Below are 17,998 nucleotides of genomic sequence, written 5' to 3'. Positions count from 1 at the left end.
GAGTATCGTGGATAGAAGGAAGTCAGAGAGAGAGAGAGAGAGAAACTCTGCAACGCAACCACCGCTGAAACTTTTAGCAATCTATCTTAGAAACTCGATCTCTTCACGATTCTTTGGCTATACGCGGCTCTACAGGATGTATCAAAAAACGAATTTAAAGTCTGCCTTGGTGAGAATTGATTTAAAGCCGCAGTCCGTCGCAATCTCTTAACCTACAACCTTCAATGTCTTAATAATTAAATCTAAATTTTGCAACAAGTTCCCGAGATGAGTCGAAACTCCGTATACGGGAAAATACAACGCCGTAGTATATTAGGTGGTAAACTTAGTTCCTGCGGCTCACAGTTAAATGACGTTAGTTGTAGGTGTAATTTATTTTGACATCTGAAACTGGCTGCATTTTAGAGGTTAGACATTTGTCAATAAAATTCAGTGCGAAGAGATTCATTTAAGCGAGCAGTGCTATTTTTTCTTTTGATTAAATATGGAACGTGATAAGTTGTTTTTTCGACATGTGCTGCTTCATTACTTTGACTTGAAAAAAACTGCAGCTGCAGCTCATAAATTGCTTTTCGAAGCTTATGGCAATTATGCTCCATCGGAAAGAACATGCCAAGTATGGTTTCAGCGATTTAAGAGTGGTGATTTTGATGTCAATGATAAAGAACGCTCAGGCCAACCGAAAAAGTTTGAAGACACCGATTTGCAGGCATTATTGGACGAAAACTCTACTCAAACGCTCCAAGAATTGTCTGCAGCATTAAATGTTACTCCGATGGCTGTTTCCAAACGTCTACATGCAATGGGAAAAATTCAAAAGGAGGGAAAATGGGTACCACACGAATTAACCGCAAATGCCATTGCGAATCGCTTAAACATCTCTATTTCTCTGCTCGCCAGGCAGAAAAAGAAGAGTTTTTTGTGGCGCATAGTGACTGGCGATGAAAAATGGATATACTTCGATAATCCTAAACGAAGAAAATCATGGGTAGACCCTGGCCAACCATCGACATCCACACCAAAGAGAAATATTCATGGCCACAAAGCAATGCTTTGCATTTGGTGGGATATGCACGGCGTCGTTTATTATGAGCTACTCAGACCGAACGAAAGTATCACGGGGGATCGATATCAATCACAATTAAACCGTCTGAATGAAGCATTGTTGGAAAAAAGGCCAGCAGTAGCCAGCAATCGACGTAAAGTCATGCTTTTGCACGACAACGCTCGACCACACGTTGCCAAAGCCGTCAAAGAAACACTGATGCAGCTCGAGTGGGAAGTTCTCCCGCACCCAGCGTATTCACCAGACTTAGCTCCTTCGGACTATTACTTGTTCCGGTCGATGCAGCACGGCTTGGTGGATACACACTTCAGAAATTACGAGGATGTGCGAAAATGGATCGACGAATGGATTGCATCAAAAGACCAATCGTTCTATCGTCGCGGAATCTACGCGTTGCCCGAAAGATGGGAAAAATGTATAGCTAGCGAGGGAAAATACTTCGATTAATGTATTTTTTGCTTTTGATGTCGAAATAAATGAGTTTTTTAAACAAAAAACCGCAGGAACTAAGTTTACCACCTAATAACTGAATCTTCTGTTACTTGTTTAAAAAACTCGATTGTATACTGAGAGAAAAGATATCTAAGAAATAATAAGTATTTATTTGTGTGTGTGATGGACATACACTAACAACATATTTACTACTGTACTAATATAAAATATTTTTTGAATAAGAAAATATACATTTCCCTCAAATCTTAAGAAAACCTTAATTCTTCATGAAAGCAATTATTTATTGTACTTGAATAAAAGAATTTGGATAGATACACTGTTAGCATCCAACGAATAAATATTTGTGAATTGGTTGGTTATTTTTTTCTGTCAGTGTAGGAACAGCAAGATTCCTGTATGAGATTTCTACTAAGCCAATTGCTCTTAGTTATCTCAGTCGAGTTTTAATGCAGCTGTATGTTCAGACGAACCTTTTCGACCACAGTAACAGAGACATCGTTTCTCGTCAGCGAGATTTTCGTTTGCTCCCCATTTAGTCATACGAATCGATGTTTTCTTTTTCTTTTTCGTGTACTTTCGAAATCAATCGAGGAAAATCTCGTCATTTGTGTGTTTGGGTTTTTAAGGTTCGATGCGCTGAGGCTCTCGCAATTTTCAGTACAAAATAAATTCTCATTCTGGGGCTTTCTGTTTGTATAAGAATGCAATTGTCTTCAAAATTGGTCCGGTACTTTTTCGGCTCTCTGTCGAGTCACTCTGTGTACACGCGCTTTCGATGGTGACCCATGCACGTGGAAATAAGCGGCTTGCTAGCACGTTGATGCAACGGGAAGCTGCAGCTCCCCGCGTTGCGTCGCGCCCATAGATTTTAATTATGCGACTACGTCGACCCGCGTTTCAACCCGCGTTGACAGAGTAAATACGGCAGGCTTAAAACTTCATGGATCGTCATTCGTTGAAGCGAGCGCTGATTATGGTTCCGAGGGAGAGAGAGAGAGAGAGAGAGAGAGAGATGGCTTTGCACGTGGATTGATTAAAAATTTCTTACATGAAGTTTTAATCTCCGGGAATATTCATTCTGAGGGAGCACGCGCGTTGCACTTTTTTATTCTCGTAAAATATGTGACGGCGATATGATATGGAAGTTCTATCAAAAGAAGAGACAGAGGAGAGGGAGGCGAGAGGTGGGAGGAGATAGAGTAAACGACCTCTAGATATTAATAATAAACTGAAAAGCGTAAGATGCACCGTAAAATGCGTAGACTGTGATAGAACCGCGAGATCACAGATGACAAATACATTGAAAATATTCATTATAAAAGTAATATTCATTATAAACATGGTAAATCGTGTTCTACCATGCTGCAATTTTCATAGAGACGCTGCAAAGATTCAACGATGCACCGTTTTAATTTTCGCGAAAGCTCGAAACTATACGTCAATCCGAACGCGAAACGCTTTATTTTCCGCGTCGAGATCCCGGCTCGCGATGGAAAAGCTCTCTCGATGTTTTTCTTCTTGACAGATCGAACGATACTCGATATTCGTGAAGTTCGCGTTCGCGCGTCGGCCGTCGAGTGTGGATATTAAAAATCCACTCGAGTAAATTACAAGGCCTCCCTCGTTGTCGGCGCGTCGGAGGATATAAGAAGGATATAATAAACTTTAATCGCGAGCTATCGAGCGTGAGTCAACTTTTGCATTATCGAAATTAAATCATGAACTTTAAGCAGCACGTTCCGCAGTCGAAGGAGTTATCCCGAGGAATTTTATCGGTGCATGCTCGAAAGCGCGAGATCAAAAGCGCGATTTCGCTCTCGGAAGCGAAACAAGTTCGCCTTTTATGTCCGCGGAAACAGTCCGACTCGATGGCCAATAAAGGCCACCGTCGAACTTTCATACACCTGTAACAGCCGATGAAACTTGCGACGTAAATATGATTTGTGTGCGCCAAAAGGGCCGAGCCTTTCATTTCGGACGAGAATCTTTCGGCGAGCAATTAATCGCGCATTGTGATTAAGGGAACTGGAGGGTCAGATTGTTTGAAAATTGTACGTGTTTTTCACAATTTTTTATGACAAACTGAATGAATATGTGAAAGTGTTATTTTGACGTGTATTTATACAACATATAAAGAGAAGAAAAATATAATTTTGAAAAATATAATTTTGATGAAATAATATAAGTGTATGGTACATGCAGTTAAAATATATTTCGTTTTTATTTTCAAGATTATCATTTTGCAGTAATATCTTGACTCTCGATGGTTCAATTAAACTGAATTTTAGGTAGAAAATTTCCGTAAGCTTGTTATTATTGTGTGAACTATTATAATAGAAATTGAGTAAAAGTTAACAAAATTGCAAATATCTTAATGGAATATTATTAAATTTTCAGTTCTTTTATAGTGAAAAAATTAATATTTCAAAATTAAATATTTTCACGAGTTTGTCAGTGGTTCACACGATAAGCTTACGGAAATTTTCTACTTAAAATTCAGCTTAATTGAACCACCGAGAGTCAAGATATTACTGCAAAATGACGACCTTAAAAAGAAAAACGAAATATATTTTAACTGCATGTACCATACACTTACATTGAGTATTTGATCATCAAAATTATATTTTTCTTCTCTTTATATGTTGTATAATTTACGTCAAAATAACACTTTGGCATATTCATTCAGTTTGTCATAAAAAATTGTGAAAGAACAAGCACAATTTTCAGGCAATCTAACCCTCAGTCCCCTTAATGCAATGATAAGTTAACGATACATCCAATGTCCTCTGGCTGGAAAAAAGCGACTTCTTGGAATAAAATCGTAGATATTTAGCGAAGTAACATGAAATATAAAGTAACAAAAAAACAGCGTCGAGAAAAATTAAATTTGAAAGCGGCTTAATCCTTTGAGCCATACATTCTATTTTTAAACAAAATTCTTTCAAATTTGGCATACAGGACATTTCGGAGTCGCTGATTATAAATTTGAGGTCGAAAAGTTTAAATTTGAAATGTCATGTTCAATATAGCGACAGAGTTTTTAAAATTAAAAATTTCGCTTTTAGCATTATCCGGAAATAACGACATTTTCTCGATATGAAAAAAAATTTGCTTTTTTGATAAAAAAATTTGCAGCAAATATATTATCAATATTTCAATAATATATTGAAAAAAATAGGACTCACAGAAAAGTTTGAGAAAAATGTATAAAATATTATTATATTGTTTTAATAAACTGTTAATGTATTGATTCCTAGTAGTGAACTTTAAAGCGATTTTTATCTGAAGAAAGTGGCTTTTCCTTTTTTTTATTTGCTTATAATAATTCAATAATTAAACATTAAAATTATTCTCTACTTTTGTGTAATAATATAATCGACTATGCCTGCCAACAAGTTAGTTAAAATCACTGAAAATAAAGCAAAGGTAAATGGGGCACGCCAGCGTCTGACTGGTTCAGAAGGTTAAACTGTACCTGATAAAAAGTCGTTTAATGAAATTGCGGGTGTCAGGTATTGCAAAGTTATTATCGTACTTTCAGAAATAGAATCGGAAGCCGATAGCGATATACTGAAAGCGCTCGCCGTTTTTATCTTCAGGTATTCTTAGCCGGATTCGCGTGACTAAGGACGGAGCAGTTAGCAACCGCCGACCTAACGGGAGCAGACGGGAGAAAAAAAGCGGTTAATCCGCTTTAAACTCTTCCGGTTTTCTGCGGTAATAACAACAGGTTAAACTCAGCGTCGCCACCGCCGGTGGCCGGTAACGGGGTGGAAACCATAATGCAAACCAGCGGCGGACCACGTCGTGAGTTCAGCGTCGCCGTGACAATTATCAAGCCTCGGATGAAAAAAGGTCCTCTCTCTTTCTCTCTCCCCTTTCTCTCTCTCTTTCTTTCTCTCTCTCTCTCTCTCGCGAAGCCAAAGAGAAGAAAGCGGAATGTCGAAGGGATTCCTAAGAGCGAGTGTGAGGCATAGAAGAGGAGCATCACAAGGGAAACAGAGAGAAAGAGAGAGTGAGATACTCGACGATTTTCGTTTGTTTCGCTGTCGCGAGAAATAAATTGGCGGAAACACGTATCCGAGAATAGAAAAGTCATAATGCGAGATATAATAAATAGAGAGGAGCGAGGAGGGGGTGGCGAGAGAAAGAGAATGGGGGAGGAGAGCGCGTTGGATAGAGAAATGCGCGGCCTGGCGTTTTTCCGCGGCAATCTCGTTAGGCAGCCCCTGGAGTCTTGTTTCTTTCCGATCGCGGTACAAACAGGATTACGTAAATCCGATTTACTAATTACGCGCCCGGCCCGTTCCTCATTAAGGTGTACTTTAATGGCGCTTCAACACCTGCCGGGCGCTTCCGCGCCGTTGATTTTATTTCCCGCTGCGAACGATACCACGCGCTCGCTCTTGGAGAATTTACGACGCGGCGAGAAGTACAAGCGTTACGTGTTATGGTACTTCAGATATGGCACGTTAATAGCGACTAATGATCAGCTCTGTGCGAGCAGGGCCAACACACGAGGCGGAGAGTCAGTCGCGCAGTTAAAAGAATTCAATTAAAAGAACAGCTTTAAATAACTTTTTAGCAGATTACTTTCTACAATTTCTCCATTCTACTGTCTTGTCAAGATCGTTTCGTCACTAACAGTTGTCACCACACGGGTACACAATGATATCTTAGGATTTTGCGTACACTGAAAGAAAAAAATGGCTGATCCAACTAAAATTATAGTTGTTTTTGACTCCAATCACACTTTATGGTTACTATAACACGTAAATGGTAGTAATAACATGCATATGAGTTTATTATCATAAACATCATAGTAGAATATAATAAAAGAATAGTTTTCTTATCTATTATTTATAATAATTGTTTTTATAATATTTGTTGTTGTGATTATAGTTGCAAATACGAAACATTTTCGTCTCGGTATACGTCGAAAACGAACAATATGCTGCGCACAGCTTACTTCCATATTAATGCAAGAACAACGCTGCAATTTCAAGAGCACCACCAGTTTTATCGGAGTACCGAGAAAAAAGAAGGGAAAAAAACAACGAGGCTGGTAGCCGCAACGGGATGCTTCGGGAAGAAGCTGTCGAGGAGAATTAAAAGGATACGCCGCTGCAACAACGGCGTTTGAGCTAAGCGCTTCATTTATGATCCAAGTTCGCGCGATGGCGGATAATAACTAACGCACTTGGAGATAATATAACCCTCGGGGGCAACTGAGGGTCCCGTTTTGCATCCGCTTACGCTAACCGTATACCGTCCGCTCGCTCGTTCACGTCATTACGTTATATGACGGCGTAACGCAACGCAACGCAACGCAGCGCAACGCAGTGCAGCGCAACGCAGCGCAACGCCACATGCTGGCGTTGATAGCGTCGTTGGCTCCCGTTATTCCCGCGAAAAAGAGAATTTTATCGTTAACAAATCAAATAAAGGGCGAAGCCCTTCTCCGGCCGCCAAGAAAAATACAAGTTTCATCCTTTACATTACGGCGCGCGAGAGGGAGATTGCATATTTTATTGGCCGGTTACAGGAGGAGCTTTATCTACAGCGTTCTCTCCTCTCACGCAGCGGCAATATTACTTCAGGCTCGATCAAAGATGAGAAAAGTAAAGCTACGCTCTTCCATAAGGAGCACTTCTACTTCTTTAAATATACATATAGGGTGCGGTATAATACCCGCGGGATTACGCTAACGTCCAAGTTTCACCGGATCATGTTCGTGTAATTTTCGTAAATTGTTAAGTATATTCGAGAAATCGCCTGTCGCTCTCTCTCTCTCTCTCTCTCTCTCTCTCTCTCTCTCTCTCTCTCTCTTTCTCTCTCTTGCGGAGCTGTGATTTGTCGACGAGGAAGTCCCGCAGCAAAGATCGTCTCGACTCTCCAAAGCAACGCGGAGAGCTACTACTACGTCGCACACTTCCGGGTCAATCAACAAAATTCCACCGAGTGCAGCCGAATAGAGAATCGAACGAAATCTGCAATAAGAGTGGCGGCGCGAACATTTTCCCGGGAAATCCTTTTGCGCTTTCGCGCGCGCGCGTAACCCTAAAAAGAGACATTCGCGTTTACATCCACTTCAAAGAACGCCTTCCCGACGAAATTGCAAGTGCCGCAGTCGCCAGGCAGCGGCGCGCCTTTCTCACATCGATCTGTTATCGGCGAAACGTAGCGCCGTTGCGTTTGCATAATCCGGAAACAGAGGAAAACGCGTCACGAAGTGGACCTCCTTCTGTGTGTCTATGTGTACGCTTGTGTATATGCGCTTTGGCGAAAAAGACACGTAAAGCTTCAGTGTCTCATTCGCTCTGCCCACTTCGCTCCTCGCCTCTTATTTATCTCACAATCGCGCGAGACCCGTCCATCCTCGTCGTGAAAAGGGTGCGCGAGCCTCGGGGTGGTAATGAGGTTTCGACTGGCGAGAGCTAGTCGGAAGCCGTTTTCCGAATCACGATGCCGCCACTGCTTCCGCGCGCCCGGCAGAAATTGGTTGCGGGAACGACTGCAATCGGAAAAACGAGCGCTCGCAATCACGACGCCGTAAACTTCACTTCTCGCGCCGTTCCTGCTCGGTTAACGAGCTCCGATTATGAGCGAGGAGATGGAGGCGCGGATGAGCGACCGGATTGTTATTCCGTTGCTCGCGCGACTTGTTACGTGCTACACCGGCCGCCGGTATCGCCGAGTCTAAAAGATTTTCCGGCAGCTTAGAGCGCTAATGGCACTCGGAACGATTCGTCGCCGATTTTTATGTAGCTCAGCTGTCGAGCCGTGGTAAATCCTCAAGAGTCCCGAGAGATTAAACGTACTGGAATCTAAATCGCGCTATGCGCCAGCAATGTTATATTTTATTTGAATTCAAGGGAATCTCTCTTGTTCCGCCAGAATTTCATTCGTCGTCTGATTAAAATAATTCGCACGAGATTTTGAGAATTTTAACAAAGTTAGAACGACGCGCATATGTAAATATTTATATATTTAATGAAATCTACATGTAAACACACACACATCCTCTCTCTCTTTCTCTTCGCGCGCACGTGGGCGTGTGTGTGCATACACTCGCACACACGCAACTGTAGCAAAAGTCGGAGCAATAATGTTCGTCGGCGAAACAATAAAACGAGAGTCACGTAGACATGCTTCTCTTGTCAGAAATATTATTTCGCCTCACAGAGCGAAAAGAAGAAAAGTTTGCATCGGCAAACGTTTTTGACTTGGCACAACGTTTCTGCTTCGCGGATGAAAAATCGCAAATCTAGAGCGGGACGGGACGTCTACCTTGTTTAGAGATAAATTTCATGTGAACGGCGGCGGCGAACGCGCAGACACGAGAGATGGTAGTCGCAAAAGTGAGAAGGTAGCCCAGGCATTCGATTTCAATTCGCGAGAAGAGTCTTGCATGACTTGAATGGAATCCGGCGGAGATCAGACGGTAAAGGAAACGCTTGAAAGACCCGGACAGCTTGAAAGACTTAGCGTCCGCGATGAGCAAGAAATATTCCTGTCGACGCGGTCCAGAGAATGCGAAGGAAACCCAACAGCAATGTGAGGCAAAAGTCTCGCGCGAGAGACTTTGATCGGGACAATCGGACGCCTCTTTGCGTAATGCGCCGTTTTTGTCAAGGTAGTAACGAGTAGACAGAGAGGACGGGGGATTATAGGGAATTGCGCGACGAGAATGCGGATAACGGACCGTCGCTACTTTGAACGCACTTCGAAGGCAGCTTTGTCTCGCGGTCTCTTTCGGCGACGAAGACTTCATTTTCACGAACGCGGGAAGTCTCTGCGAAGCGCGATTGTAATGCCACTGCGTTGGCACCCAATAAATTTCAGCTGGACCGGGACGGAATCTTAACTTTGCGCGTTGAAAACCGACGAGTTGGTCGTTTCTTATCGTTCTCGGGAGAAGTTCGGAACATTTTATGGTTGAACATGTAAATTTTCTTTCCTTTTTATTTCCAGAAAAAGGAAGGGAAAGTCAATCGAATTTGACTTGAGAGAGAATCGACGGCCACATAGTTATGCAAGAATTGTCCAACCTACAAAATTATGATTCTTGAATTTTTGCTTTACCAATGGATAGCCCAATTATAGGTACATCTTTCTACATAAAACCAAAAAGCTTCATGGACACCTAAAGTTAATCAAAAAACAGTTTTTGTTTACTACTAGTTGCGCCATTTTTTATCCATTTTCTAAGCTTGTCAATGAATAGTCTTGAGAAGAAGAAAATTGACCACGTCTGACTTTTTGAATGATTGCAAGGAACTTGAGTGCTATCTATACTTTTCAAATCACGTATGAAATTTTGAATTTCATCTTCTCGAAACGTACTTCGTGTGAGCTGAATCGTTCTTGCATAACTACAGTTAATTAAGCAAACCTATCGCGCAGCAGCGAGAATATTTTAGAACGTTTCGAAATTGATGATTTTGCAATTCAAGAAATATTCCAGGAATTTTCACTTTGCATACATGCCGACGTGCATACGTGGACGGCGGTACGATTCGCACGTACTCGTGTATCGCCCGTGATTAAAATCCATCCTGATTGAAAAGCCTCGCGCGCCTAAAATCGATAGTACTGTACATCTCTGGCGCCTTCTTTCACGATCGGCCCGTCGCGACGAAACAGTTTTCAATATGCCAGGTGCCGTTGATAAATGGCGCGGAAACGTCAGTGATGCAGTCTCAGCTATGAGATGTCAAACTCCACTGGCAACGTAACGACACGGTCGTTGTAACGACGGAAATTGACGACGCGCGGACGAGAGATATATGTATATACATATATATATATATAGAAAGAGAGAGAGAAAGAGAAAGAGAGAGAGAGAGGGAGGGAGAAAGAGCGATGATGGTGAGAGACGCCTCGTTCGAAAACGCGTCGCGAAACGCAAACCGCGGCACCGGAAACAGCTGCGACTGACACCTAGGTTAGGCTAATCCCGCGGAACGTCATCGCAGTGTCCCCGTATCGAGTCTATATATTAGTGTGCGAGAGATGAACTTTCCTACACCGAACAGCACCCGTCGCTTCACACGAAACACTTTAATATACTCGCGTATGAAAATTGCTTAAAGAAATAACCTGCTGCCTAATAATCGATTGAATCATAACCAGTAATAAGTAATGCATTAATTCCAAACTGACAATAAATAACAAATCAATGTTAACTTAGCGATATAAGCGAAATGTATAAATAAATTTCGAGTCGAATGAACCAGAGTAATAAGCAAGAATTATCCAACCTACAAGATTCATTTCATTTCCCCTCCCCTTCCATCTTTCCAATTATTGGCGATCAATGGCACCCATGGCGAAATATTATGCAGACATAAGTAATCGCGGCTGTGCGAGTCGCAGGCATATCTCTCCGCGGGCTCTGTTAATCGCTGGCTATTGCGAGGAATATTCTCAAGTATCCTGACAAACGACGTAATAAACAAGCTGCGCGGTTACACCACTTATTATTTGCAGCGGCATTATAAAAGTCCGTATGGCCCTCGCGCGCTGGCGCGCTCCTCGGGCGCGAGCGAAAATTAAGATTTATTCTTACCGACGAGCCGCGCCGGGGAATCATAACTCATGGACGCGCGCGCTGGTATGTGGCTCTCTCTCTTTCTCCCCCCTCCTCTCTTCCCTTCTTTCTCTCTCTCTCTCTCTCTCTCTCTCTCTCTCTCTCTCTCTCTCTCTTTCTCTCTCTCTCTCTCGTTCGCGCGTGCACTCGCTCGAGGGAGCTTCACACGTCCGGCTCTGCTCTTTGAGACCTTAACTCGCGAGGTCGAAATTCGCGCGTCATTAAATCTCAACACGCGGCACTGTAAATTGCGGACGCTGGCCAGGCAATGCGGAGAGCGAGGTGTCTATATTCCGCTCGATGGACCTTTAACGACAACAGCCTCCGCACTTAAGCCCAACGTGATCCTCGCGCGCTGCGCTTTCCTCCTCGTCGTCATCCCATCCGACCGACGGCCACTCCACCCGGTCGCCGAAATTAACCCGATGCGCGCCGTATTATGACCCATCCGGTCGAGTTAACGTACACGCGGCCGGAGCCCCGTATAAATCTTCTCGATGCGCGCCGCTGACGTTCTCGCGTTACTAAAGAACTCCATTATAGCGTCATAATGCGTCCCGTTAAGAGCCACGGGCGACGCGGGCGAACAGGATTGTTCAGCGGTGCGCGTCGCGATGCCTCCTGATTATCTCGATATGAACGAGATAAGAACAATGGAGCGCGCCGTGGTCAGTTGCTTGGTAAGGCGTTTAACTAAAAAGGTGACGTTTTAAAAGGATCTCGAATATCAACGACGAAGACGCGACGCGTTTCAACTGCGACATACAGAATTATACGAAGAATATTGTAGATGGAAAAAGGTTTGCTCGGATTAAACAAACTTTCTCTTCCTGTGTAATTTCCTTTTTATAAAATATCTTTCAATTTTATCATGTTTTAATAGCAAACATGCAAACATATAGAAAAAGTTAAAGCAAGTTATAATATAATACATGTACAATGTAGCAAATTGAACTATACAAAGTGAAAGAAATTACTGCAGAATGTCGATCTGTCCTCCGTTTACGAAAAAATTCTCAAGTTTCGCTATGAAATTCCCTCCGTGTACTCCACTGCAAAGTGAAGTAATTTGACGCGCAGACGAATCTCTCGTTAATTGTGTGCATCTCCGAATAAATATATTACATCAATTCACCACTCTTCAATTAGTCAATTAATTGTAACCAAGTGAGTTATAGAGTAAGCTTTTTAATTGGCTGAATAATAACCTTGCGCGTTTTATTGCGTTCGTATATTTTTCGGGCCCCCCAAGAACTCGCGTCCTCGCGACCGAGAAACGCTATTCCACCGGCAATAACTCCGTGCAGCTTCTCCTATCTGTGTATGTACAGCGAAGTACGAGTTTCGAAGGGAACTTCGCCGGTGCACTCGCGTGAAACTCGCAGTGGCGTTTGCCCCGACCCGTAACCCCCGGTAACCGCGTATTTATTCTCGCGCTTAACACACGCCACCCTTTTACCGTCCGTGCCCGCATTTGGCTGACAGACGTGGGCGGTAATTGCGAGGCGACCGCGACTATAAACGTCGCCTCTCGTGTCCGTGTGCCCGCGGATTAACGAAATAGGACCCCGAAATTGCGCGAATTGCAGGATTGGGGACCCTATTCACGCTCGAGAATTAGAGCGTGCTCGAGATCGCGATTCGTGAAAGCCGGGTTACCTTCAAAGCCCCGCCTTGCATCGTTCCCAATTTTATAGTTCGCGTATCCCAGGAGTATCCCGGCACAAATGGCGAGCATCGCGGAGAGATCGGACAAATCGTCGTACAACGCTGGCCGAGAAATTCGCGCGACTGAGAAGGGGAAAGCTTAAAAACGACGAAAATGAAACATTTAAGAGTCGTTTAAGGGGACCTTTCTCCGCCGATTTTTCTCTCCATGAAGCTCTCTTTTACACGTAATTCGCCGGCCCGACACTATCGATCGTGATAACGGTGTGACCCTAAAGTTTGCCTTCTTTGGCCTCTCCTCAGTCTAAATCGGTGATTTTACCTATAGTGGGTCGTCGTCCGCTTTGCGCGAATGCTCAAAGTGAATGTGTTCGTGTTTCAGGTAGCGACATCAAAGTGGAGTTTACGGTGCCGAAGGAGGCCGAGGTGGGTTCCTCGGTCGACCTGATGTGTGAGTGGCGACTGTTCGGACAGAACGTGCTCTACTCGGTTAAATGGTACAAGGACGAGCACGAGTTCTTCCGATACGTGCCGGACAGCTATCCGAAGATACTGATGTTTTCCCAGCCCGGAGTAAATGTCGAGGTGCGTTGTCCCTTCATCTATGCTCGCCCCGTCGAGAGACCCGTGCGTTAATGCACCTCGTTCGACGCGCTAATCCGTGGACGCGCGTGTGTGAGAAAAACGCGCATCGAATTGAAATGTCTTTCCATCATCCTCTCATGTTTCCGTAATGCCCGCCGCCCTCCCCGATATTGTCTGCGTGGACATCCGTTGGAAAGTGCGCTGAAAGTATATCCGACGGAAAACACGGTGAAGACATTAATAACAGCCGAAGTAGATTATCGCGGTTCGATTCTCCCCGATTATCGGAGCACTCCGCGGAATTTCTCGCTCGGTATCGCCGGAAGCGGAACAAGCGATTCCCGTCGCGAGCCCGACGGAGCGTTCATCCCTATTCATGCGTTTCGAGGTCGGTGGAATCCGCCGTTTCGCGATGCAAGCGAAATTCCTTAAAACGCCGCTCGGAAGCTCCGGCGGTTCTTTCGCCGACTGTACGTGGGATTCGATGCAATCAATCTTCTCCCTTCGCCCCTCTTCGCCTCTCGTCGTCCCTCTTCCTCTCTCCCTCCCTCCGCCGCCCTCCTGTTCTTCACTCTCGTTCCCGCCATCCACCACCGAGACACGAAAAGCTCGAGAGCACGCGAGCCCTCGATAAGACGAGCGAAAGAGAGAAAGACGGGCAAAGGGAGGAGAGACCGACGGAGCTGCTGACGCGTGTGTGGGGCGCAAGTTTCCGCGATTCTCCGATCGGCGCGACCGTGAGCAGACGGCACCATCACGTCCCGATGTAATTCATCTTGCTGGCCGGCAAAATGTTCCGGGCAGTGCATCCAGACCGTTCTTGCGTCGGTACAAACGAGGCGCGAGTTCATTCCGCCATCGTCGTCGTCGCCGCCGCCGCCGCGCCGCCGTCGCGATGCTACATCATCTTCTCGTAGCTCGCGCAAGCTGTCAGCCGCCGGGAGCCATCTCTTCTTGGCCTCGGTAAAAGGAAAGCGGAAGCTGCTAAGCTCGGCGAATAGTCTCTTGCGCGTAATACGTATAAGACGATGCCCACTCGGCTCGGATGGCTCGCGCATCGCTCGCAGATCGACGTGAAGGGTTATATCGATGCCAGGAAAAACGAGAGAAAACAAGGATTTAGAAGTCGTCCTTGGCTCGAAAGCAAGACCAAGGCGCTCAGAATGATAGACGAGACCCTAAATTTATATAGGAGAGACGTAATGGGAAAACTCGACGTCAACCCTAGTAGAAGTCGAACCCAATTATAAGTTATAAGATGAAAAATCGTAAGTAGTTGCTAACCAGTAATGCAACGCTCGATTCTGCTTGTTTGAGAATCTTATGAAACTAATGCAACCTAAATTTTGACTTGATACCCAAGTTTTTAAAACGCTAATGGTGATATGGCAGCTAGATATTTTAGAATAGAACAGCGCCATCTACTCTGTCATATTTGATGTGTAATGGCTAGACAACGGCTAAACCACAAACTTGAATTTATATCAATCAGTAAAGTTAGTGTGACGGACTAGAAAATTTAATCTAGCCTGTACTAGCTAGCTACTAGCTTTCGATCCAGGTCGGCTTACATTTCTACTCGGGTAGCATCAAAGTATACAATATTACTAACATGTTTCAGCAGATATTAGATCGTTAGATAGAACGACCTGTATAATACCTCGTCGCTGCTCTCAGTTTTCAAAGTTAGCCGTTTTCGTTTCACCTCGACACAGTAAGCTTATTATATCAACTTGCATTAATCCTATATTGTATAATTAGAACTTAAATTTACGTAATCCTTTTACTGTGTGCTAATTTCGGAAACTTTGAGATAAAGATCCGCGAGAGTAACTTTGCCGCTCGTTTTATATTTCAGAATCTAAATAAAAATATTAAAAACATTTCTTCAGATACTACATTGAGGGAAAAAAATATTTAAAAAATAATAAATATTTCTTTAGCGGAGGTATTGGTAACATATATTTACTCAAGTCTCTTTCTAGATTTTTTTAAGAATAAACAGTTTTGCTCTCATGAAAAGCTAAGATTTTACAAAAATGTATATTTTCTTATCTAAAAAATATTTTATATTTTTATATTGTATAAATAAATATATGTTATTAGCATCCACAGCAAATAAATATTTATTATTTCTTAGATATTTTTTTTAGATATTTTTTCTCTCAGTGCAATAGTTAATCCTCTTACGTTTGTGACGTTTTAATAAGTTTCAGTCAACGTTGTTAATAATGTTGTCCAAAGTGAGATTATATAAGGACATACTTAAAATTATATGAGGCCATACACTGAATGAGATTCGCGTTATATAAATGAGATGCGAATTCATCATCTTCTCGTAGCAAGCTGTCAGCTCCGCGATGAGATATCTTTACTAGAAGTTCATTAAAGGAAAATGAGACCGCAGTTTGTTGAATAGCCTTTCATACATATGACATTGATAATATCGCGTCGAACGCAGTCAGGTCGAATGGATCGCGCTGTAACGAGCAAACGAAGATAATTATGTAGTAACTTTAAGTGTTACAAACTAATTATGTTAAATTATATTACATAAAAATTATAAAAAATGCTTTCAACTTTTATTGCTAATAATTCGCGCCTATACTAGCCATTCCCGTTTTACCTGGCCATAACGCGGCTATTTCCACTTACATTCTAATATTGTCTGATTGTAACGCGACCTTCGCTACTTTCGCACGGAACGTATGAGAATTGTTTGATTCGCAGGCAGCGAATCTTAAAGAGTTGAAATTTCGATTAAAATATTTTAAGTGCTCATCAAAGGGTATCTTAATGATATTTTTCTGAATTTGTCGACGACGCTTGGAGATCTTTTCGTTCACGTCTCCTTCGCAAAGTGGCTAAAAGGACAGCGATATCTGTACTTTCGCGATGCTCCGAGACTATTAGCAGAAGTGTGTGCGTGTATATAATATAAAATTCAATCAACGGTGCATAATTATATGCTTCTCATCAAGAGATCGGTTTAAACGGACGATCCTTTCGTCCGTCGTTTAACGTTCTTGACAGAATCGATTCCGAGCGCGATGCATTCGCCGCATCCTTCCGCCGATATCAACGAGACAGGAAGCTCGTTCGCTGTATCTGAGAATACGTCATTTTCTCTAGAATCCTCTCGATATACCGATGGATTCGCCTGTCGGCATTCTTCCTAGGAAACGAGATTCCTCTAGAAACGAAGGAGAGTATGATGAGATGTTGAATAGCGCATTGATACGATAGTGCGCTAATATTCCTGACGAAATTATTTTCTGCACTTTAGACGGACATTTTTTATTTATTCGCTGCGTATGTACGTGAAACACGGTGGAGTTTTGCTTTTGATTGAAATTCTTACGTTCTCATTGTATATTAAGTGTCGACACAATAAGAGGCATTGTCTATTCTTTTATTGCGTTGGGAAATAATTAGTGTTCTGTATCAGAACGGTTGTAGTTGTAGATTCCGAACAAGTCGTTCTCGATATTAAATGCGATGCCGATACACGAGTTCAATGCCTATTTCGTATCGCGATATGTTATCTTCCGGGATCTCCACCGGCTTCTCCACGGCTTCCGTATTTCTGGTCCGTCCTCCATTGAAGATCGAATGTTTCGAAGAATGCAATCCACCAGATTGTACTCCAATATTCTACAAATGACGTTCCTCGATTCACCATCCTCTCCGTTCGTCTATGAATCGAGACATCACGTAGGATACTATTTGCGAGATACAGCACGCACACACACACACATACGCACACAAGGTTAGAATACCCGGATAACAGAACGAATCGTGACCAATATTCGCGCGGTGAACAATCTTCACACTTAAAATCGGAGCGCGTCATTTATTTCAGCAAATTGTTAATCTCGAGAAATATTGCTAAATATATAAAAATCCTTACTGTGCACTGAAAAAAAGATTTGGTTAACGAAACCAAAATTTAGTTAAAACCAAATATTTAACCAAATATTTGGTAATTACAATCAAAACATTTAATTGCCGCTGTTTTGCTTCATTTTCTTAGTAATATATTTATTCAACCACTAAGCAAAATAAAACAGTGATAATTAAATTTTTTTATTGTAATTATCAAACATTTCGTTGATTCCATTTTAACCAAATTTTGATTTCGATAACCAAATCCTTTTTTTATGTTGAGTATGTTGAGACAAAATAGTATTTGTAACTGTAATCACACGCAAAGAAACGATTACTATAAATTATAGTTAAAAAAATTATTTTTTTAAATTAAATTCTACTGTAATGTTAATGATATAATAATCTTATACGCATATTACTGCCATGTTCATGTTGGAATAACCAAAAAAATATAGTTGCTAAATATAACTACAATTTATTTGAGTTCATTTTTTTCTCTCAGTGTAAGTTATTTTTAGCTAGTTACTGATTGTCTATACATTGGAAACGACGTAAGTCGAGCTTTGTAAATTTCGCCGAAAACGATGCATTTTTACGTGTCTCCCATTAAAATTTATTGTATTTAAAACATTTAATTTACGTCACATAAAAATAGAAAAGTTAATTAAACGGTTACGCGTACACGTATAGCTGTTGCATAAAGCCAAAAAAACCAAAAAAAAAAAAAAAAAAAAAAAAAAAAAAAA

General features: G+C 42.4%; 1 protein-coding gene and 1 long non-coding RNA gene across 2 annotated transcripts in view; one reads left to right on the top strand and one right to left on the bottom strand.

Annotated features, from left to right (window-relative positions):
• Positions 1-17,998, top strand: part of LOC116852523 — a 301,076-nt gene that overhangs the window by 162,163 nt on the left and 120,915 nt on the right. Inside the window, exon 2 of the mRNA XM_032832978.1 lies at positions 13,162-13,364. Coding sequence (XP_032688869.1) covers positions 13,162-13,364 — 203 coding nt within the window. The remainder of the gene's footprint in view (positions 1-13,161; positions 13,365-17,998) is intronic.
• LOC116852524 overlaps positions 1-17,998 on the bottom strand; it is a 212,666-nt gene that overhangs the window by 114,266 nt on the left and 80,402 nt on the right. The window lies entirely within an intron of this gene.

This window comes from Odontomachus brunneus, unplaced genomic scaffold (genome assembly GCF_010583005.1).
Source record: "Odontomachus brunneus isolate Ranch 3 - 2012 unplaced genomic scaffold, Obru_v1 Obru_scaffold_233, whole genome shotgun sequence".
NCBI lineage: Eukaryota > Metazoa > Arthropoda > Insecta > Hymenoptera > Formicidae > Odontomachus > Odontomachus brunneus.
Note: the sequence above shows the minus strand (reverse complement) of the source record. Positions and strands in the feature narration are given on the sequence as shown.